General features: G+C 35.3%; 2 protein-coding genes and 1 long non-coding RNA gene across 5 annotated transcripts in view; 2 read left to right on the top strand and 1 right to left on the bottom strand.

Moving 5' to 3' along the window:
• The window catches only part of LOC149780846 (uncharacterized), a 23,584-nt gene extending 16,833 nt beyond the window's left edge, over positions 1-6,751 (top strand). The window contains exon 3 of the long non-coding RNA XR_016415154.1: positions 6,558-6,751. This is a non-coding gene — a long non-coding RNA (uncharacterized LOC149780846). The remainder of the gene's footprint in view (positions 1-6,557) is intronic.
• On the bottom strand, positions 145-17,140 carry LOC149780847 (cytochrome c oxidase subunit 4 isoform 1, mitochondrial-like). Of its 3 annotated transcripts, none has more exons than XM_089937931.1 (5): positions 17,043-17,140; positions 10,965-11,119; positions 8,310-8,480; positions 2,873-3,004; positions 145-442 (listed from the first exon to the last, which is right to left on the bottom strand). In XM_089937931.1, the coding sequence occupies exons 2-5, from the start codon at positions 11,113-11,115 to the stop codon at positions 306-308; spliced, it is 591 nt and encodes a 196-aa protein (XP_089794057.1). In that variant the 5' UTR covers positions 11,116-11,119; positions 17,043-17,140; the 3' UTR covers positions 145-305. The 3 variants fall into 3 exon arrangements, with proteins under 3 accessions (XP_089794057.1, XP_089794059.1, XP_089794058.1); XM_089937933.1 differs by having other exon boundaries at positions 17,055-17,127; XM_089937932.1 differs by lacking the exon at positions 17,043-17,140 and adding an exon at positions 16,426-16,512.
• A 2,862-nt stretch (positions 17,141-20,002) lies between these two features.
• Positions 20,003-24,505, top strand: LOC149780848 (uncharacterized). The gene is made up of 2 exons (XM_089936237.1): positions 20,003-21,861; positions 21,892-24,505. The coding sequence occupies exons 1-2, from the start codon at positions 21,120-21,122 to the stop codon at positions 23,712-23,714; spliced, it is 2,565 nt and encodes an 854-aa protein (XP_089792363.1). The 5' UTR covers positions 20,003-21,119; the 3' UTR covers positions 23,715-24,505.

Here is a 24,505-nt window from a genome sequence, read left to right on the forward strand (position 1 = left end):
ATCAATACCATAAATATAGAAGGATTTTTTAAAAATATTATTAACTCCTTAAAGCTAAATTATATATCATTATGAGTGCCAGAAGACATTTTTTTCATCCCTGTGTCAGAAATGGGGACAAATAATTGAACAAAAACACTTGGATATAATTCATATTTAATAGTTCAATTTCTATCTTCCACACTTACAGCTGAGCAGATCCCTCTATTACAGCCTTTCATGGCATGTGGTAACACAGCAAAATTAAAAAAATTTAAGTTCATATTTAAGATATTCTTTGTTGTATACACCTAATGATTCCTTTATTATTTCTTCCAATCTCCCTTCTCATAGTCATACTTTGATGAGATGCCCTCTACTGGACCCTGTCCCTGAGCAATCATCCTCTGTAACTCTTTCTCCTGATATTCACGAGTTATAGTGTGTGGTAGTGGTGGATACACTGAAATGGAGGTAAGTGAAAGATGAAAACAGACTGCAAAGTGAAAATCCAAGTCTGTAAAAGTACATCTAATTAAGAACTGTGAAAACTCAGATCAGCAACCTATGAATTAATTTGCCTGACCAATATTCCTAATTGGCTACTGCAAATCAATCAACCTGACCATTAAGAGTGATTTTGATTATATCAATCATCCTCTAGATTCCATGCACATTGTCATGATAACTGTTATGTGCTCAGACTGCGAATTTAATTTAAAAGTTGATAAACCTTATGGTAATGTTGCACCCTGAGCAAACCCATGGAACATTTTCTCACTCCAACTGCCACAGTCCCCCTAAATTTAACAAATCCCAATATCCTGATCACTAATGGGGGGGCAGAGATACATAAAATGTTCATCTGACAGCAACCAAGGTGCAACATTGAGAATGATGGGTAAATACTTCCTATGTAGCCTGTATTTTAAACACACATTTGTAAAGCTTCCTTTCTGCATGGTTTAAACTACAACATAATGTCTTGTCCTGGACCCAATGTGCCAATTAAATTTGGTGAAGTGAAAGAGTCTGCATTCATTAATGATATCATGTCTGTGAAAGGGGCATCATGCTGTATAGCTGATTATGTGTGATTTGTGTGTGATTTAGATTTTAAACATAGCTTTAACAATTTACAAGTCATATCGCTACAATGTCTGCAGTATGGCAGTTTAAAGTGATGTCTAGCTCTGGGGCATCTTGCTGCAGACATCCCAGATGCACTGCCCAGGAATACTGCCATTCTTTTTCTAAGACACAGCCTAGCTCTGTGGGATATCAGTGCTGGATGTGAGGAGGTAATCTGACAATACCAACAGATAAATACAGAGTTATTTTAACCCACCCCTACTTTAGCATCAGTAATACCAAACCTATTGTATTGCATAGTTGAAGTTGTCAGTATGGTGGGTGTCTGATGATCCAAATGCTGGTGAATAAAAATAAACACTAGAAATATTCACCCTCATTTAAGAGCAGCATGCTACTGCAGGATGAAACATACATCAACCACTTTCTAAGCGATGATAACTGGGCACAAGGAGAAAATGCCTTAACTTTGGTGAGCTAATAAGCAAAGACAAAAGAAGAAAGTAGTGCGAGAGTGCAAAAATGTGCCTATCATCACACTCTCACAAGATGAACCTGTTAGATATGCCCATGATGCAGCAATGGCCCAAACCTCACAGGCTTTAATTTTCATGAAAGGCAGGTCTCTATCAGTAAGGGACTGGTAAGCTCTCTCAATAGTTAAAACAATTTACCTAAAAATGGTGGCAGTTGAAATATCAACTGAACTTTTAGTGGGGAGGAAAAGACACTTCCTATCCTTTTTCTCCTCTGAGAGGATACCAAATAAAAATGTAAAGCCATAATTGGACATAATGGTCTATTTTGATCATCCTCATCATAGATATGCCCGAGATTGGGAATCTCAACTGGGTGTGGGTGTGATTTGGATTTTTAACGTAGCTTTAACAATTTTTCAGTATATCACTATGATGTCTGCAGTGTGACAGTTTATAGTGATATCTGGCGCTGGGACATCATGCCGCAGACATGTAGCATGATGTCCCACCCAGTCACATTATCCTGACAGCAGGCCGACCTGTCCTAACACAAGCTTCTTAATGCTGAGCGCCAAGAGAGGCAGCTGTTAATATCATTTTTAAAAGTCTTTGGTATGACTCGACCAGGGTTCAAACATGCGACCTCCAGCATCCGAGGCGGGCACTCAACCACTAGAGCAGTCCCCTCAATGTTCATTATCAAGACAAACCACATTTCAACACTGGCAATGTGCACCTACAATAACTCAAGATCATCAAGTTGTTCATAAACTAAAATTTCGCATAAGGTATGCCACCGCTGACGTGTTGTTGAAAGAGACCATCACACAACAACTTATTTGTAAAAGCACCCTGATGGGCAAAGAACACAATTTCCAAATAGTTGATGTGGAGGACAGATTCAACCCTGTGCCACAAACCCTGAAGAATCTGTCCTTCTGGCTCCAGATGAGCACCCGACCGTCAATCTGATACATCACTGAACAGATAAGAGTGTTGCTGGGGGCTTGCATGGGGACTCTGGCCAAAACAGGACCTGATCTGTCCCCCAAATCAATTACTGAAATCAAGACTTAGAGTAACTGGAGCATTGAGAGCATCCTTCATTAACTATATCATGCAAAGTGAATGAAGGCAAAAAACCTGTGACACTTCAATCACAAGTTCAATGCTCTACCATCTGAGCTACCTCGGATGAATACAGACAACAGGCCACCCCATATGCTCTTCTGGTCTATGACCATTATACCTACAAAAATGGGGTACTTTATATTATGGGGCCATAACTCCACCAAAATAAGCAAGACCTTGATTAAACTTACCAAATTTTTTCATGTAGATCAAAAGCCACACTGTTACTGCAAAGCCCATGAGGGTTCCTGCTATGATTGTTCTCCACTCCCCTGTTGGTGCATTCATCTCAGCAAATGTCTGACAGAAACTTGCACGGTACACTGAAGAGAGTGGAAAGATAATTATATAATACAGATGGCTTTAGAAACGGGGAAAAATCTTAAAAGATAATCAAACACCTTGCCAGTTTTTAAATTTTTGTATTAGTGACAGCCAAGCACAAATGTAATTTATTTAAGGTTTTTGTTATTGTTATAGACATACATGCCAGAAAAAGAGGAATCCATATATAACATGCTAAAAATTAAATAAACAATGATTTATTTGCCCCTCTCGTCTTTTAACATCCTTTACTGCTTCAAGTTTTTATATGTAGCACTTTTAGCTTTAGAAAGCAACAGATTTTCATGTTGCATTTTAAAACACTTTGTACCAGCTGAGACCATGAATGTTTTGCACACCAGTAGAGTACAAAGTACTGGGTTACTGAGCCTGGATCTGAATTCACTTTTATGTTTGTTAACAATACTGAACAATCTCTCACAGTCAGCATTAGAATGGTAAAGAACCAATATTCCTTTCATAACCTGACAAAGAAGAGGAAATTTATATCTTCCAGTGATTGTGTCTTTTAGCTGGGAAATAAGGTGCCACTGCACACCAACTCTATCTGCATTAAGTATATTGTCAGGTAGAATCCCAACATTATACTTCAGGAATTCTCCTTCAAGATGATCCAAGGTAGACAAGGATGGTAATAGAAAGGGATATCTCTTGACAAAGAATCAAACACTTTTGAAGCTTTTTGACTGTCTCTCATTTACATCAGCAACTGAAACATTTAAAAGCACTTCATCTCCATAGGGGAATTTCTGGAACACGTAATCACAGGCTGTAGCATAATAATCTCTAACATTATCATAAAACACATTCACAGCTAGAGTAGAATTGTGTTCTATGAATTCTCTTGCTTCTGCACCAACAGCAAGATCTTCATTATCTTTCTATTAAGAACTCGGTAAATAACACCTCATCATTTATAACATTCATGTCCGCAATTTAGTTCTGCTGTAGATAAGAAGTTACCTTAGTACTGGAGTTCGTAAGACGAGCTAATTCAACGTGTTTCTTTGTTTTCAAGTGTTTCTCCACATAAAATTTACCAACATGCCCAATATTAAAATTGTTTCCGCACAGAATGCAATGAGCATGATACTGCCCTAGAATACAATATAGTACATGTAAGACAGGTCAATTTTAAGCAACGATATGAGCCCCTGTGGCCGAGAATGGAACACTGTATTATGCCATTCATATATTCATCTTTGAAGGATTTGTAGTTTTTCTGTTGGTCTTTTTCTGATCCACCTGTGAAATTCTTTGAAACAATATATGTGCTCTAACACAAACATCTACTAGAATACATCTGAAGACTTTTAGCACCAAATAATAAAATTATTTCCACACACCCTGCAATAGATGGCACATGATGCTGCCCTCGTGTCCTCATCTTTGGAGGATTCTGTTATTTTTTGTTTCGTTTATTTTTGGCTATTTTCTAATCCATCTGTGATATTATTTTTGCTCTCATACACGCATCGACTAAAATAAATTATACTTTTTAGCGCCAAATACCTATAGACTGGTTCTGTACTAAATATAAATTAGAAAAAAGAATCTGCGAGTAAAGATTAAAAATTAGAAAACCAGTCTGTTCTCTTCTCACTAAGCCATACCGCTGCTATAAATAGAATACAAGGTCCAAAGTTTGAAAGTAGAACCAGCATGTTTCTAGGTAATAGGATAGTTGCTATAAATAGAACATAATACTGTTAGGAAAGTGTACGGATAAGCATACTCTTATATTGTAGTTACGAAGAAGCCGTCTTTTCTAAAATACGTCTGTGGCATTAATGGGATGTTAACAAAAACGAGAAAACAAAGAATTAATTTTTTTGGGAAGGTGGATATACGGAAAAAGCATAATCCATATACGTTTACGCGTAAGGCGTGATTTAGTGAAAAAAAGCATAATGATTATGTCAAAAGCGTAATGGTTGGCATGTATGTATAGAGTATGTAACAGCTGAGGAAACAATTTTCATAAATGCAGAATTAAAATCATCTAATTTAGCTATACAATACAAAACCAAATAAGAACAAAACACATCAAACTCCTATGTTACACAATGCATCAACAATTCATGATTTATACTGTTAGCTTGAAACCAAACCTAAAATCAGAACAGTGGGGTAAATACTGCACATAATCAAATATCATGACTTCAAGAACCAATGCATCAAGCTTCACTGCAACAGTATCAAAGAAACTGAACTAAATGCAGAAAAATCAACACAATCACTGGAGCATGAAGAGGATATTGTGATCATCTTTTACTGTGGTGAACACTAACCTATAAGAAACAATCCATCAAGTTCCATGACAACATATCAAATATAGAGATAAATGCAAAATATCAATATAATCACTGGAATATACAGATATGTTACTGTAATCTACTTTTGCTGTGGTGAGTAGCGCTCTCAATGAACCAATCCATCAATTGTCTTAACATTCCATAAAAAAGTGTCTGAGAAATGGAGTTAAATGCAAAAACTTTTATGGCTGTCGATGTCAGAAAAGTGACCTTTATGTGTTGCCAGTGAGACCAAAATTTAGAAAATCAATGAAAATATTATTGCGAACACCAGTAAATAATGTTAAAGGTGAGCTAGATCATAGAATATTCCATTGTGCAGCCATTTAAAGTACATCAAATAATCAGAGACCAAATTATTTCTGCAGCAAATGTGGTACCTACGTTAAAGGTTCTAGAATCATCTTAGCAACAGGCAGTTCCCATCTTTTTTAAACCAGAAGATAGTAAAAAATGTATCCCTATTTGTTAAACTTCAGAAAATTGTGATCAAATTTGTAACTGAACTTAATATATCACTTGTTTTATTGTCAAAAACGGTAGCTAGGACCTGGAAATTTTAATCAACATTAGAAAATTATCAACTTATAATAAGTCATAATTTGTTACATTTTCTTTCCAAATAACACTCTCTGTATACTTTAAATCATGACATTCAACACAATTTTGATTAATGAAAATGTCACTTCTGCCTAGTGGAGGCAGTACCTTAATAAATAAATACCAATCAAACAATTTTGTATCAATTAAGATATGTGTTTTCATTCTATCTTTTAAGCATAATCATCACAAATACATTGTTCTTTTCTATTTAAACGTAAAATGTGTCAATCTACCATAACAGCAATGTCCAAAAGCATTTCTCTGAGAACCTAATTAACTACAAATCTTGTTTTAATATCTCACCTTGGGAAGTGTTTGCTGTATTGTTGCAATGAATTAAAAGCTGACCTTGTATTATCATGTTAATTGCATCTTTTGTATCAAATAAAGGAGGTGGGATAAAAGACAAATTAAAAGACATGCAAATCCTATGTGTTTAAGATCTCGGGTGAACTCATTTCAATTGATCGACTGAACACTGATATAAATGTTACTGTGTATGTAATATAATTACACTACCTTAAATTAACCTACTCATTTATAAATGTAATCAATGATAGCAGGGCAATCAAGCAAAATGAATATTCATAAAATAAAGATCTTTGTTTCACAGGTACGGACCATTGTGAAGAAACTAGTTTCAGAGAATTCCTGTACTGGCATTTAGAGACATCTCCAAGGTTGAAAGATTCAGTATTACTTGCAATGAAATCATTAAATTAATATTTTACTAAATGAACAATACAAAATGTGAGTTTCGACAAAGAATGATTTTTTCATGAAATAAATGTAGCTAGTTTTTGAAAATGGGAATTCTGTTTGGTAGTGTATCAACATTTAGTGTGGTTTCCAGCTTCATAGACTCCTAACATCACACTCTACAACTGCAAAATACTCCGGGAACCAGACTAATCAACAGAAGAAAAAAGAGCATTTATTTACAATTATTCTTGACACTATTATAAAATGAGGATTCAGTCAGTCAACCACCCAGTTCCCACCTGCTGTGGTATTCTCACTGTCTAGCGAGGATGGTATCACTTATTTTTGGGGAGGTCCCTTGGAAGATTGTACCCTCATTTATAGTGTGGTATATGTTTTTGGATCCCATTGTGTGCAAGTTATCAAGGGAGAGGTGTACAGAATACAAAATCTACTTGGATAACAAAAGCAGTGTTAATTCTGGTACAAGAAATTGCATGATATGTGCTTATTTATAAACATATCAGGCCAAAATTGAGAAGTAACTGGCATGGAGCGTACTTATTATCACCAGCAAAAGCAGATACATGTATCAAAATAATTTATCTGCTATTTCTATTTAAAAAATAATGGTTGCTCAAAAAGTGATTATTTCAAATTACAGAAAACCATATATAACTATCAATTTATAACATTTAAAAATAAAAAATACTTTACTGTTTCTGATAGTAGATATTCTGTTATTTTTCGTATGCCAAGTAATTTAAACACTGATATTAATAAGTAGCAGTACAGTTAGTGGTCTTGTTCATTAACAATGTCTTAAAGTTCACCCTACCAGTTCAAAGCTTGTTCTACCTGTAAAATGGATGTAACACAATCACATGTACTAAACATCTTGAGGCAACTACTCCAAAGTAAAGCTGTAATTGTTTCTTATGGCTCATGTCATGGCAATGGATAATGTTTATCAGATGCACCTCAACTTTAATCCAAACTTAAGGTAACATGTAGACAACCCTTAGCAGACCAATACCAAAGGAAATGACATTCAAGTGGGTGAAAGGAATTTCCAGGAATTTACGATAAGACTCTTTCCTCCTTTTAACTTCTTTGTGTTAAAACCATCTTTAATAGTCGTCAACAATTTTCAGATCAGCTGCCATGGTGGGCATAGTGAGGTGTCTGATTGGCACCATTTTCATTTGTGACCAAGTCAACATGATCTTAAGTCTTTTGGTGAAAACTTCATGTCAACAATACCATTCAGTTAGGGTTAGTGGCGAGAGTAAGATTTTCAAGACAGCCATACAATTTTTGTCAACTTCAGGTCACAGCAACTTTGGTCCTAACAGCGATATCTTGGTTACAATCAGCTTTTTAATTTCTGAACAAGTTCCATTCATGGTTTAATAGTTGGAAAAATGTGATGGGTTCCTAATCCGATCAAAATGTGTAAACGAGTCTGTACGACTATGGAAACATCTTGCACATCAATCTGAAATGTTCTACTTTGAACAAAATGTCTCAGAACACAATGTAGCAGTTTAAACATAAATTTCTCAATAATTTAGTGTCCCATATTTTTCATCTCAAACATGTACAGTAATCAAAATGAAAATTATAACCTGAATTTCAGTGCAATGCATAGAAACAAACTTACAAGCTTTTTTCTCTTCAAGTGTTAATTTTTTCCAATCTCCCTTCTCTTTTTCTCTTAGCTTTTTAATTTCTTGTGTTTCCTCCCTGAATCGGATGGCTGGAAATGGAAAGTCAGCTCGATCCATGTAGTTGGGGAGTCCATTATAGCCATACCCAACGATTTCACGTTTACCTGAAAGTAATCATTCAGTTTAATGAGCTGTGAACTAAAAATAAAAGCAAAACAATTAAGATAACTTTTTTCCTGGAAACTCATACCTATTCATTTGCAGAGATAACTTTATACAAAGCATGGAGGTTTTTGTGTTGTTGTTGAGGGATATAAATGGCAGCTAGTATAACTGGTGGAGGAGAACCTGAAAAGAACCAGGACCAATGGGAAGCTACTGGCAAGCTTTCTCATGTACCCATATTAGTCGAGTCAAGACTCAAACAATTGTGCACAGAGGTGAGATGTACATACTGAAAAATAGTGTGTCATACTTAACAAAGTGCACATTTTAAAAAACACAAATGCTGAAAATTCTGTGCAACTAGTTTTGCATTTATGCTTCTTCAGGCATGAAATGTATTGAAAGAAAACGGATGATGTCTTTTATTTTAAGATAAGTCATTATGTAGCGTCATAAATGGTATGTTCATCGTAACAATTTTATATATACGACAGGATCTAAAAGATAAATGAGTCTCTAATGAAACCTGAATCAGTAAAATAATAGAATAAAATAGAGACAAACACTAACTGCATATCAACTGCTGTGATTTATTTGATAACCTGTAAAATATGTAGCATGCAGTATGTTGGACAAACACTTCACCAAGTTTCTAAGAGAATGAATAATCATCGCTCTTATATAAAAAAATCTGTTATAGAGATAATCAGTTTTCCTCTAATATTTCAACACACTTTAATACCAATAATCTCTTTACTCGATTTTTCGTTCATGCCAACAGATACTGTGCATGGTGACATGAACAGACTCGTACAAGAAACTTAATGGATTCATAAGTAAGATATTTTGTATCCTAATGGCCTTAATGCCAATGCAATGTACAAAATTGTAAAAAAATATAATATTTTAACGATTGATATATTGTATATCCTTTATAACAATATAATTAAATATGTTTGTCTGTCTCTATTTTATTCTATTATTTGAATGATTCTATGTTGACATACAACACATGCATGCATACAGCATGCCAAAAATGCATGTGCTTATTAAATGCAAAATCCTAACCAAGCCAGTAAAGGTAAAATATAGGGCATGATGAGCCTATTTTACTGTAAGATGTGGTACCAAGAGAGTTCCACAATTCTAGCCTGAAAAGTGCTAGAGAAATAATGAATTTTCCCATAAGCCATTTCACTTTGCAAGTTTCCAATATCAGAGTACAGGTGAGGTCACTTGAGAAAGACTACAATGTGGATTACTGATGCTCTATGCTGGAATTCAATACATGTACACATTAGAAACCAGGCAATTTTATCTTGGTTAAGTTGAGCAACAAAAATTAATTTAAATGACTACTAGACCAAACAGGTTTAAAGCAAACAGAAGCTCAATTTTTCTACTAAGCACAATATATTTACAAAATTGCCAATTAGGTTTGCAAGTTTCAGAACATTGCACAAATCTGTTTGACAAGCAGTTTATAAAAACTGGATAATACCTAATAATCTTGTAATCTTCACATTATGTAACCAATCAAATAAATAAAAAAGCAAAATCAATACCCAACCAATTAGCTTCTCTCCATCTCTCATATAGATGCATTTAGATCTTTACATTATATAACATTCTTTTTTGTGACTCTGCAATGGCTGTGTAGAAAATATTAGTTCATTTATTTGCATCATAAGAAAAGAAGCTATGCTGCTTATGAGCCTTTTAGAGAAAACCCTCTTTTTGTCTCCCTCCCTCTGTCTCTCTCACTCCAACAAATCATTCCAAACCCATTTTGTTAAAAACTTTGCTGTTAGTTGAGATGCTGATTTACCACCAACCCCAACACATATTACTAACATACACAAAATTAAAACACCATGTCCTTTTTTTGTTTTTTTTTAATATCCTTTTCAAATACCTTTTATACCCATCAAACATGCTACAATCACAAAAAGTAATGAAATCACAAAAGAGATGAAAAAAATAATTCATGTGTTTACCTTCTGAGTAATCAGAGGTAACTGCATCCTAATTTGTTTAGGTTTTATTTAACAAAATCAGTATTCAGTATTTTTCTCACCCATCATCAGTAAAACTAATGGATGTACTGTCTCAAAAGTGCCATGACATTTATAAGGATACATTACAATGCCTACTATCTCTCTAGTGGAGTTCCCAAACTTATGATACAAGCTTGTGCACTTGTGTGTTTACAGATTCTCACTCAGCTGTTTCTGTTATTGAAGCAGCTTTCAAGCATTTAACAAGCATTATTTCATAATCCAATGATCAGATATGTGTATCATCTTCATGGTGCAAGTGTAGATTATTGATTCTACAAAATGGCAATCATGTCTGGATTGACAGTGTCAGTAAATCTTTTACAACACTTTCTACAAGGATTTACTTTTTTAAGTTATTTTAATCACACTTTCACATGTGGGAATTCGCATCCATATTTATATTATCTCAAATACAAAAGTTACCAATTTTATGTTCATAAACACCAGCTCCTTCAACAACTACATCCTTTCCACCAACCCCCTCAACGGCAACCTGTTTGCTAAGTGCGGCACTGCAGCAAAATCCTCTTTGCTGCACCGCAGTTCGAGCTATTAGTCTTAACAGCTGACTCATCTTTCTGAAAGAGGAAGAAAATTGATAGTGACTAGTACTTCACACACCAACCCTTTGTTTAGTAGTTCCTTACATAGGCAACTAAAATTTGTCCACAAACAATTTTTCTTCTTTCAGTGACCTTGACATTTGTCCATTTGAACCTAAAATCAACAGCCTTCTTCCTTACTCCAAATGTAAGTCATTCACAAAGTTCTTCATCCACTCACACTAACTTTTACTGACCTCAGAATTCATCGGCTTTTTCCTGAACCCAAATTCAAGCCATTTAAAGCGCGAGACCTGGTATATGATGTTGAACAAATGCTATTAATTGGAAATCATTTTTATTCTCTCCAACAACTTGACTCCCAAAAAATCAAAAGGTTTTCCCTAACCCCAAATGCATGACATCCACAAAAATCTCATCAGTGTAGATGGTGGAGACCTAGAGTTATTGTGTGGAAACCATATTTCTTCTTGCAGCATATTACATTGACATTTAACCATTTTAAACCAAAATCAATGTGGTTGCTCCTTTGCCCAAGTGGAAGTCATCCACAAAGTTTAGTAACTGTATGTAAGCTATCAAGGGAGAGGCATAACTGATCAAAAACTGGTATCATGACACTGTTTAATAAATCTGAATAGTAGTTTCTTAAAAATGGGGAAAAAAGTCTATTAGTTGTGGCAGTTATGGGCTTCATGCCATTTTTCAGCACAGGATAGGCTATACATGGCGGCCATTATGACTGGTGGAGGAAGAACCCAGGAAAAACCTGTCTAGAACCACTGACCCCCAGGAAGCAACTGGCAAACTTTCTCACATACCCACATTGGCAGTAAAACAAATCTTGATCGTAATTTCCCAGATAGTCCAGGAAGAATATTTTTCAGTAGCAGCTGACAATGCAGAAAGTTGGTTCAAAATATCACTAACAATGAACTAAAGCCAATTTGTGCAGTCTGGCACCAGAGGGTGCATAAAAAGACCCTATAAAATGCATTAAAAAGATATTATGGTTGATTTTTAACTGACTAACTCAAAATGCACCCTAAAGAAGTACAAAACAATCAACATCATTGGCTGACAGAAATGTCCTGATGATTCTGATTACCTGCAGCATCAATCTAGAACACATGAACAATGTCTATGAATAGTAATGTAAAGAGATGATGAAATCTTCTGCAAAAGCAGATGCATTTAGTTCCAAAGTAGCATACACATACAGGAAGACTTTTTTTGATTACTTAAGAACATGGAATTCAAATCCTGGTATGGATGGCCCACAGCAGGGGAGAATGAAAATGATACATGGCTGAATTTTCTAGAAGAAATAAGGACATTTCAGACCCCATATATCGTAAACGACCTTAAATTTTTGATTGGTATGAACTAGTGAGACCCACTGTTCATTATTTAAATGAACCAGGTGCACAAGTAAAATTCTTGTAATTGTTTGAAAATTTGAAGTCATAATTTGGATAAATATGATGCCTGTAAATAGTATCCAAAAACATACTGAAAAAAAGCACTTGTCAGTTACCTGATACAACACTCCCTCGATAACTAGCACCTTGATAACTCACGAACCCATTTATAATGCGGGGTCAGGTGTGGATCTCATTTTTTTAAACCAGAAAATACCCCCAAAATTGGTAAAGGCAACTTTTATGTATCACTCGTAATGTCGAAAAAGGTAGATGGAACCTGGAAATTTTATTCAACACTAAGAAATATCAAATTCAAAAATTGGTCATATAATTTCTTCACATTTTCTTTCCAAACGACATTCATAGTACACTGCATTTAACAATATGTAAAGAATTTTAATCAATGAAAATGTCACTTATGTCGAGTGGAGGCAGTAATTTAATGAATACAAATTAAATAAAAAATTTTATCAACTGAAATTTGTCTTCTAGTTTTATCTTTTAGTTCCTTTTAAGTGTAATCATCATAAATGCAATGTGTCCTCTTGTAATTAAACGTGAAATGAGTCAATCTACCATAATAGTTATTTCCGCGGGCATTTCTCTGAGAATCTAAGTGCTGACTGTGTTTTGATAACTTTAGTCCAGAAGTATTTGTTGTATTGTTGCATTGAATTAAAAGCTGGCCTCTTTGTATTAATCAAGTTAGGTATGTCTTTTGAATCAAATAAATACCCCTCGCCTTAGCCCGGTTAGTTCTCATGTTGTAGCCAAATTTATTCATCAAGACATCAGTAGCTAGGCCTAGTTATCAATTACGTTGACAAACAAACACTTGCCCATTTACAAACATATGTTTTGAAGCTGAATGAGCATTAACCCTTTTCTGAGTAAGGTAGCAACTATCAATTTCCTGCATGATATCCTTGGATGATAAAACATACAAACACGTGTTTTAAGATCAGAATTGGTGATCTGGATATATATTAACTGTGTCTTGTACACTATTTCGTCATAAAATTAGTTTGAAACTTTAAGTGAACCAGTAGGCCTAACGGGAAATAATGGTGGACTTCGCTAAGTCTGGGATATACAAGTTTATTAGATTGTCTGTTTTCGTAAATCATCGGGCAAATATATTCAGAAAAATATGCAAATCATTGAAACCAAAGCCTTGGCATTATTTTATTAAAGATTAAACTTTAAAATGCAAATTATGTAGGTCAGAAACATTAGGGACATTCAGACATGATTTTGGTCTTCCATAAAAAAAGCTGAAAATTTGAAAGGGGAGTTGGGGTTGGTGGTCCTCTCCCAACGAGGTTTCGAGGGGCAGCCAAAAATGCATTTTACACTCAAGAAAAGCTGCTCCTAGTGCAACTTATGATCATAATATATTAACAAAATAATCATTTGAAAAACTAACAAACTTTCCAAAAAATTTCAACTTGAACAATTTCAAAATATTTATTGTCACATGAATTTGTTCTCCAATACTATTGGTGCTTAAGTTATTTCATGGGCATGTCAGTGTTCACATCGTAATTAAGTCAATAATTAGGCATTTTTTGCTGCCAACATATTACACTTCTTTCTTTTCATAACAAATCTGTAAAATAAACACCCAAGTACATCACCTATATACAAATAATCCCATATATTCACTTGTCTTTTGTCCACTGGACAAAACCTGTTGATATGCTAGTCAAGCTCTTTTTGTGGCTTTATCAAAGATTTCTTTAGCCTTCCTTTTTCTCACCAATGATTTTGTTGGCTCAATGTGCAATCATTTCTTTTCCTTCTCAACGAAAGCCTTTTTCCTTTCAAGCTCCAGCTTGTGTTGGTGACAGGCAGTGCACATATTCTGACAGAGGGCTACATCTGTTCCAGACTCTTCCAACCACGACTTCTGTAATTTATATCTTTATTGCAGATGTCACAAAATGCCAGCCCTCGAGCGTTCAGTTTTCTTATAAACTGACCAACTAAATTTCTGTCGACTTTTCGCTCCAGCCAATTTCCATACATTTTTTAAACCTTTATCTAAACTTCTTGTGTCATGGTCTCTCGCAACAACTCGGGATGCCATTTTTTGTAAGCACGCTTCTTCTTTCCATTGCCATCAGATTCATTTACATGAAGAATCATTGGATGAATTTAAACTTTTGAGCAATCAGAATACTCTTTACGAGAGTCGTGGCTGAACCAATATATGGAGCAAACACGTTACAAGGGTCCTTGCAAATTGGGCCCGAACAGACTGTTAAAAAAAAAAACAAAAAAAAACGGCTCGGACATAATAGAAAAAATCAGACTATATCAAGAAAAATTGGATTCAAGTCAAGAGAAAAGCGGAATTCCGCTTTAAAATGGAGAAAAATCATGTCTGGACAAAGCTATGTTGTGGAATTTGCGAGATGCACTTTAAGGTCTAAGCTGTTTTCTGACTTGACACGTTTTTGCGAAAATACGGGAAAAAACAGCAAATCAGATACTATTTAACCATTGCCTAAAATTACTACAAGTAGACAAATAAATAAACCATAAATCTGCAATCCTGTCAATACACTGTTTTAATGAAACTATAGTAAAGTGAGTGATTACATTACGAAAACCTATCCATCTAAAAATAGATACATTCACATCTGTGTTGATTCTGTAGGAAAGAAGGGACTGCAAACTTGTATGGTGGGACTCCTATTTTTACCAAAATGGAAGTCCTGGACTCCTAGTTTTAAAATCCTAGCAAGACCTCTGATATGCATTTATTTTTGCTATCATTTTTGAGACTCTTTAAAAAAAAATGGGTTATTCTTTTATCAGAAATTGTTAACTGATTTATATTTTAGGACCAACTACTAAACATCGATAATTTTATAGTTGTCTTGATTTTATTTTAACAAAATAGGAGTCCTGGACTCTTAGTGTTAAAATCCTAGTGAGACCTCTCATATCAGTCACTATCCCTTTAATTACATGATGTTAGCATGGAAACATCCATGCCTAAGTGTCAATCTGATAATGACTGGAAGACCCTGAAATTTCGCGATTGCTCCTCAGCATCATTCAAGAAAAATGCTTGAACCAACATCAATTTGTCCAACAGATATGCCCGCCTTCTCTGCAAAGATTACACCAATGGCCCTGAATTGGAATCAATAAAGAAAAACAAGGTCAGCTGGGACGATGTTTCTGTTACAATTAATGAATCAGCATCAATAGTTGACAGCTCTGGCAAAGTCCTATTGACAGGCCTCACAGTCAGGTTTTAGATAATGAGAAGTTTATGAACATATCAAATACAGTGCCAGTTTTCAAAAGAAATAAAATCTCATTGCATTACCAAATGCATCACCTGGCAAAAAGAAAAACATGTTCTTCATAGTTGACAACAAAATGAGAAACTGAAAATTAGCAAAAGTTTTAGTAATGACATACTTTGGGTTAAGTCAGATTCATCAAGAATGTCAATGATGGCTTTGTTGCATCACGTGACTACCTCACTGACACGTGCTCTCTACTTGATGAATCTGGCTTTGTCCAGGTTGCTGCGACAACAACAGGTTTCTGGTTGTTATGTTTGAAATAAATACATTGAGAATTGTGTCCTCTACTTGTACCTTATATGTCTTTCATTTAATATTTTCAAATTTGTGTACAACATGGAAAGAGATATATTGTTGATATCACACAACTATGAGACCTTTTCATGTCATGGGCATGCAGGCTGATAAATGTCCAAACATCACAAATGTGGTGGGAATAGCTGAGGGAACTTGAACTAGTCCAGATTATGAGAAATGGACTGTTAATACTGGAAAAAATCTGAATCAAAGGTCCATGACTTAAAGGACATTTAAAATTAAAGATTTATGCACTATTTTAATCTTTTGTTACCTTTTCCTTGCGTGATTTCTGAACTTTTGTGACACCTAGACATTTTTTGTGCCGTGTCTGCAAATCTGGTCGAAATGGTTTGGCAATCTGAATTTTAAAATTGTCAGTTTAGTAGTGATATTTATGAAACATGAGCATAAAGGCTATTCGGTTAAATGACTTCTACTCTTTATCACTTTCTCTATCTGGTCCAGTAACTGGCATCAAAGAGATGAGATTTGCCCTCAACCCCAACCCCTATCAAAAATGCCTTTCCGGCTTAGCCATAGCCCGTGATGCACCTTCGTAACGGTTGAGCTGTCAGGAGTGTACTGTATGCGCATCTGCCTTTCATAATAATAACCATGTTCGGATTTTTTTTTTTTTTTTAACAAAGGACATCGGCTTTTTGTGATGGGTGTATGTCCCCTAGCGTTGATCAAACCTTCAAAAGTGCAAAGCTGTTCACAGCAACACGGTCACCCTAGGTTGTACCACCCTATTATAAAAGAAATTCCAAAATACGTTACATGCAATCATTTATGTGTTCTTGCGTAAGGTAACTGATATTTTATGAACACTTTTTGCACTGAATACTTATAACTATTTATCGTTTCGTCTTTCCTCTACTTTCATACCTGACTACTAACCCTTGAGAAATGGCCGATAGAGGTCGTACAGACTAAGTTGCAATAACGCCTCACATTTATTTAACCAAATATGAAACAAACGTAGAATAACCAGTCTAAAGATTATAGACTGTTTTGCTCTAATATATTATTTGAAATAGACAAGAAACCATATATTTAATAACCAGTCTACACGTACCAAAACTTGAAATATACGGTTTTTTTAGGCAAGGAAGTGTTATCATTAAATTTTGAGACTAGCCAGTTCCACGTGAGGGTAGTGAAGAAGATTAAGGGACCATTCGGACCATAGCAGAGTCGGTCCATTAACGAACTCGGCCTAACCAAATCGACCCCAAACGAACTCATCGTTTTCGTCCATGATTTGTATAGTAGTAATGTGGATGTAAGTTCTATTTTCAACTGCCTTTTCAATTTTTTTTTATTCTGTGTGCGTTTCTTTCAACAGTCGTTTATTCTGCAATAGAAAATATATTGAAAATAGCATAATCCCAGATAGATTAATTATACAATGCATAATCAACAATTTTAAACTGTCCTTGACCCGCGTTGTTAATTGTTAATCGAGTTTTACGATAGCATGTCTGTTCTACCATTTGAAATTGTTAACGTGTTGACACGTACGAATCTGATTAAAGTCGCACTTTCCATCCATATTCCATCAACAGTAAATATTTTTCATTATTACAAGTTTAAAACGTCTTTGTCCTTGTAAGGTCGTTATGTTAATTGACTTATATAGATTTTTTTAACTAAAAAGATAAGCACACAGACAGAGCAAACGTTTCAAATTCTTGTGTATTTATTTATCTAGAATAAAATTTTGTATCTTTGCCAGTCTTTGCGTCTTATTCCTTCTGTCAATACGAAAAGGAAGTAAATGTTTCATCTTATGACGGTACGTGATTTGAGAAATTCCTAAAATATAATAGAAAGGAATGTTATAAACCATAGGATCCCTTAGCGCAGTAAGATAGAACAGTAAAGGACACAGAGTATTATGATGAAATGACGAAAAAATTCTTCTTCTTAACATGATACAATTTACTGAATAGCCAGGATAATGTTTAGCAAAGACGTTATATTTTTAACATTAAGAAGGAAAAGTATAACTTCGTACTTTACTGATTTTTTAACGAGGATAATTATATTCTTTATTAATCTTTCTTCAGGTGATAATCCTATCGAAACGGACAAAAAGTTAATTTTTTTTAAATGTTGAATATAATCAACAAAACTTTTTAATGAATGGATTATATAGGTTATAAGGACGTATAGTGTTTAGAAGTACAGATTTCCTGGACCAACTGATACTAGTTATCATTCAGTTCATAAAATAAAGACAAATGGTTTAAATTCAATTTGACCAAATGCTAAATTTCAAGTAAGCTTTATTGTAACCATCGTTGTGAACGAAATATGGGTACCAAAAACTGATTGTAACTTTGAACTTTTTAAAAGAATTTACATGCATATTTCCAGAATAAAAACAAAAGAATTATATGTCAATATGAACCATTATTTTTGTGATCTTAATTAGTTAATATTTAAGAAGCCTTTTCGAAAGGTGGACGAAGGGATCGTGCTTGTATAGTAAATGAGTTATTGTCGAAAGTGGTTTTGAAAACCCGTAGGCATTTTAATCAATTCTTTGAGCCCTTAAAAGGGCTAAAGGGTAACCTCTGTAGACGGGACAAAGAACGGCTTCAAGTGACATAAACCTGTGTCTAATTCTTCCCTGTCTGGATTGATCAAGTCAGCAATTACTAGGTTGTTCATCGGTGGCCAAACAGTCATGCGTTAGGGCGAAATCTTGTGTGATTCTCTTCGTCCGCCTCGTTGGTAGGACCAGCGTCGCTAGAGGGATTGGGCATCCGCTATATTTCCCCCCTAGTGATCTAATGTTCCACGCTGGCTATATGAGGTGGATTTAATGAATCTGTCGAGCCGTGTCTCAAATTTCAATGTCTTTGAAGCTACCGAGACCGTCCGGAAGTCTTCTATTTGGTAGTTTGCTGCTTCTCGATCTTCTGTTAGCTCACCAACCATCATGTCACATCCTGGTCGCCAACAAGGTACCTCGCCACAAATTGTTTGGGAGCAGGGGTTGGCGGCTGCTTTTGATTTGGTTTCTTTTTCACCTCTCTCTCTCTCTCTCTCTCCGGCGATGCAGTCGGCGTGCTTTGATGATTTTGGCTCAAATGCTGTGGCGTAGCTGGTACTCGTGGTTGGTTGGGATATTTCCTTATGGCATCTTGTCCTTTGGCTACTTCGTGTGTTTTTTTTCTTTCTTTTCATTTCATACTTTTTCCTTCTCATCCTCCCACCCACCCACCCTTGCCTTGGTCCCTGTTGACTTGTACACACTGTTGGTGGCACCTGAGATTGTGTCCAAGTTTCAAGGTTTAAAGCTGGAGGCGGTGCTGTTAATTTTGGAAGTGGAGTCTTGTTAACTGGGGTTCCATGGAATGATCGGTCGGTATCGATTGGGTCTGCGTTTTACGCAGATCCGGACGGAAAAAAGGAGGAAAACGGTGGCAGAGGCGCCTCAGCGTCCCTAGAGGGTCCAATTGGTCCAAGGTTGAAACTGTAATTTTATTTGCCGAATATATACAGATTGTCACCTTTCACCGTATCCACAAGTTTTTAAGAATTTTTAAAGCAAACGTTTGTAGATTCAAGTACGGGTTAACAAGATTGTCAATCAGTCAATGATGAATTAAAGTCGTTGAACAACTAATTTGGTCTTTTACGACTGGTTAATTATTCGTCGAACGGAAAACATGAGCCACCACTCGACGAGTTCATACCCGTTCTGCCTCTAGGCACGCACATCGGAGATTATTTTAGTAGTGTACACGGTAAACTAATTGTTCGTCGAGTTGGAATTGACCGTTTGACGGTTTACATTCAAAGTCAGTTAAAGTGCGCCGATTACAAATATCGGGGTCACAGACGTTTTTTTGATGACCAATAGTATATTTTTGATGGGAATTTGACTTTTAAGTTAACCCCTAGGCAATAACGAGTTGAAAAAATAACAATAACATTCTGTTTGACTCATTTATTGGTCAACACGGACTCATTTTGAAGCCTACACAGTAAAAACCATTGTGTCACAAATTTGGGGTACTAAATTTATTTACATGGCAAGAAAATTTGTAGCGAAATAAATAAGTGAAATAAGTCTTCTATGATAGAGAATTGTCTGAATTTTGATAAAAACACTCTGTTTTTATGTCAGTATATTTGGAATTTAAAAAAAACAACAAATTATTTGTGTCCCATAAAATGCTGTGAATTACGTTACAATTTTATGATAGCCGTATTGCAAACATATTTGATTAATACAGTAATGGTACCAGAACAAATATGTACATTAATGCTTCGAAATATTTATAAATCATGATTTAAAGGTGTAGGAATAATTTTGTCCTAAAAACCAGTCTTTGATTTCAATTTTTAATTTTTTGCATTTAATTGTGAATTACGTTACGGTACCTACCTCATAATAAGTATATGGTATATGCGTCAAACACTGTGAGTTATAAACACACTTATGTTAACCATAATTGCCATATAAACATTGCTTTTAGCTGTTGTAACATTTCTCATATATTTGAAAATGCTTATGTCCGTGAATTACGTTGCGGTGAATTACGTTACGGTATATTCAGTAAACATGGTTTAAAACTATTTCCTAGGAACAAATTACCTGGAAACATTATTTTCTGACACCGCATAACATACGGGCGTTTATTGAAAAACGGAAGTTGCCAAGCGGGAGACATTTAAAACATTTTCTGGTGTAAACATTACCATCACTCGTAAGTACACATTTATTTAACAAGAAGAACACTTAGTATATAACATCAATTGTCAGCGAAAATCATTATAAAACGACAAAATATATAATATACCGAAGAACTGTGAACATGGAATATTGATTCCATTTGTATTTACGTCACGTGAAGGCACACAGTTTAGTGTAACGTAATTCACTATTGTGTAACGTAATTCACCAACATCTAATGATTTGCATATTTCGTTAACTGCTTTCAGGAGATGACTAGAATGAGCAATGCTGAACGGCAAAAAAGATACAGAGAGAGGAAAAAGGAAAAAGAAGGCGAAGAATACCTAAAAAGGGAGGTACAAAGAGTGAAACGATATTATGTACCAACAACAGAACTTTCTGATCGATCATTGTCTAAAAGACGGAAGAAGATACGACAATGCATGCGAAAACATCGTCAAGGGAAAAAAAGCACACAGCACCGCCAGCAAGATCAGAACGAAACAGAAATGAGATCTAACGAAGAACCTGGACCATGTGACTCAACAACAGATAGGGAAGTACCAAGCACATCAACCCCTGGACAGCCTTTTTTTGTCAAAATGAATTTCAACGAAAAGAAGCGTAAAAGGAGAACAAATAAATCTCTATCAAGAGCAAACAAGAAGATAAAGACTTTAGACATGAAAGTTAAGACACTAAACACAAGAAATGCTACACTTAGAAAGAAAGTACAACGATTGAATAGAAAACTCAATAAATCTTCATCACGTGTAGATACAATTAGAACTCCACAACCAAGTACTGACACTGAAACAGGTGTTCCTAGTACTACCACACCGAAAAGTCGAGCTATTACGGAAGTAAATCAACTCAATATGACTCCAAGATCAAGAAAGAAAGTACGACAAAAACTCCTTTTTCAAAATTGTTTAGTTGGAGACACTGAAGAGGCAGCACAGAGATTGAAAGGAAAAGCTAAAATAAGAACAACATTGGGAGTTATATGTGGTAAACTTATTCGCTGATACAGAATGGGCAGGCAGATTAGCCGAAGTCTTGGAGTACATAGAAAACAGTTGCTTAAAGCAAGGGTAGGAAAGAGCATTAAAAAACAGCGACTTAATGCTGAACGACAATCAGTGAGGACAAGAGTTAGGCTGTTTATGGAGAGGGATGATAACAGCACATGTCTGCCAGGGAAGAAAGATGCCAATAGAGGAGACGAACACCAACAGAAAAGAACATTGAATGATTATATTTATAACTTGCACAGAAAGTTTTTAGCGGAAAACAGCGACACAAAGATAAGCTTGACAACATTTAGAAGAATGAGACCTAAACATATTAGCGTTGTCAAATTTAGCAACAGAAAGACATGTTTATGTCAACGACACCAAAACATGGTTTTAAAGTTAAAGGCACTTAAAAGTTTGGGCATTCCGACCTCCGAAAATCCAGATGTTTACGTTGAGCAAAGGTCAGACGAAGAAATCGTCGAAGGAATAGAAAGTATCAGCAAAGAAAAGATCAAGTTTTCAGAATGGAAGAGGGTAGACGTTGAGAAAAACGGAAAGTTCTTTAAAAGAATGCAAATAGTATCAGTGGAGAAAAGTAAGACAGACTTTGTTGCACTTTTGAGATCAGAACTGACAGAATTTAGGAAACATATTCACAGAGTCAAAGAACAATACGGTCAGTCAAGACGTTTGAAAGACATACTGCCGACAGCACCTGCCATATGTCACATGGATTTCGCAGAAAATTATACTTGCGGGTTTGCGGAAGAAATCCAGTCAGCATATTTTGATAAGAATGCTGTCACGTTGCATCCAGTTGTAATTTATACCAAGGATAAAGAAGATGAGGTAAAGGTAAAGCATAAATCACTAGTAGTAGTATCTGATGAGTTGTCTCACACTTCATCGACAGTCTTTGCAATCATGAAGCATGTTGTAAAAGAAGTGAAAGCTGTATTACAGAATGTTGAAATGGTTCACTATATGACGGACTCGCCTACGTCACAGTATAGAAACAAGCAGATTTTTTCTATAGTAGCACATCATGATACGATCTTTCCCGGTATTAAAGCTTCCTGGTTATACTTTGAAGCTGGACACGGGAAAGGCCCCTGTGACGGGGTCGGGGGTACTGCCAAACGACTAGCTGATATGGCCGTCAAAAGACACTCGGCAATAATTCAGTCAGCAGATGATTTTTTCCAATGGGGGAAAACACAGGAAAATAGCGCACTTAAGTACATATTTGTCCCAAAGTCTCAATGTACAGAAGCCCATGAAGAACTCTCGAATCTTGTCGGAAAGCAAGTGAAGGGTACTATACAGGTACATGCAGTTATTCCACTTGGAGAAGGCAGCATTGCTGTGAGGAATACGTCATGCTTTTGTGATAAGTGTTTCGTCGACGGTCAACCAGTACCAGCATGTGATGGATGGACAGTACATCAGATGAGCGAAACCAACATAGTCCAAAATTCAGAAGCTGAACAAACAACAGGACATGATGAAAGTGAACAGCAGGCTACAGAACTAATGGAATGCAATAAAATAAACACAGATGAACTTTATCAAGTCAACACATACGTAGCAGCGATTTATGAAAGCAGGTGGTACGTTGGACAAGTTTTAGAATACGACGAAGACGACCAGGAATATAATATTAATTTCATGGTGGCTGGAAAAAACTCTTTCAAATGGCCTGCGAAACCAGATCAGATTTGGATACCAAGTTCCGACGTATTGTGCTCATTGGATGAGCCGATAAAGCAAGGAAAGACCCGCAATATGTTTAAATTCTCAGGACGAGACCTTGAGAAGGTCAGAAATCTATTTGACAGACTTTGACTGTACATCATGAACATGCAACAGGATATATACTGAAGCGACCATGTGCAGTAAAACGTTAGTGAATTACGTTACAGCATCATTTGTGTTTTATACAAGCAATATAACAGTATTGAGTACACAATCATTTGTTCCAAAACATTTAATGGTGTAAAATGATCATAGCCCATTGTTTATCTTTGTTCAAACCGTTGTGAACAGCACAATTTCATTTGTGAAACTTGGGATTTTTGAATATTTCTTCGCGTTGGGAATTTAATGTAACATTTTAAAAGATTTTATGTTTTATGTGTTAATATAGTTGCAAAGATATTGCAAATCATTGTAACAAAAAATAATCATAACCCAAAAGTTCTTTTTTTCTACAATGGTTCCAGTTTAAACATAAATAACAAGGATATATATTTTATGGACTTTTGTGAACTACGTTACAAATAGTACTACTTCTGTAAAGTCTAATAAATATCTGTTTGGTAAAGTTTCAAGTCATATTAATTGTTAAGTATTATCTTAAATGGTTAACAAATGCACAGATTTAATTAAATGGTCTTTAGACTTTAAAATAAAAGGGTATCAACATTGAAAAATAGCCACTTTTTCTTAAAAGCGTCTATTTTCCTTTTTATTGTTTAAGTATAAATGAGTTGACCGATATGTTTTAGAGTTGGTTAGTGTATTGTTTCTTAAATGTTTTATTTGGTAAATCAATCATATATCTATCATATAAATGTGTTTTATACGCAATTGTGGTTCTTTTTACGATAAAATAGATTTGATATGATTACAGTAGT

Source organism: Sinohyriopsis cumingii, chromosome 16 (genome assembly GCF_028554795.1).
Source record: "Sinohyriopsis cumingii isolate HCF-2022 chromosome 16, ASM2855479v2, whole genome shotgun sequence".
Taxonomy (NCBI): Eukaryota; Metazoa; Mollusca; class Bivalvia; order Unionida; family Unionidae; genus Sinohyriopsis; species Sinohyriopsis cumingii.

Excerpts from the sequence above, each read along its gene's own strand:
- LOC149780847 (XM_089937931.1), bottom strand. The coding sequence starts at position 11,115 with ATGAGTCAGCTGTTAAGACTAATAGCTCGAACTGCGGTGCAGCAAAGA. Across the intron at positions 8,481-10,964 it reads TGTTTATGAACATAAAATTG|GTAAACGTGAAATCGTTGGG; the intron begins GTAACTTTTGTA and ends GATTACTTTCAG. Across the intron at positions 3,005-8,309 it reads ACTTGAAGAGAAAAAAGCTT|TGTACCGTGCAAGTTTCTGT; the intron begins GTAAGTTTGTTT and ends CACTCTCTTCAG.
- LOC149780848 (XM_089936237.1), top strand. The coding sequence starts at position 21,120 with ATGACTAGAATGAGCAATGCTGAACGGCAAAAAAGATACAGAGAGAGG. Across the intron at positions 21,862-21,891 it reads AACATTGGGAGTTATATGTG|GGCAGATTAGCCGAAGTCTT; the intron begins GTAAACTTATTC and ends ACAGAATGGGCA.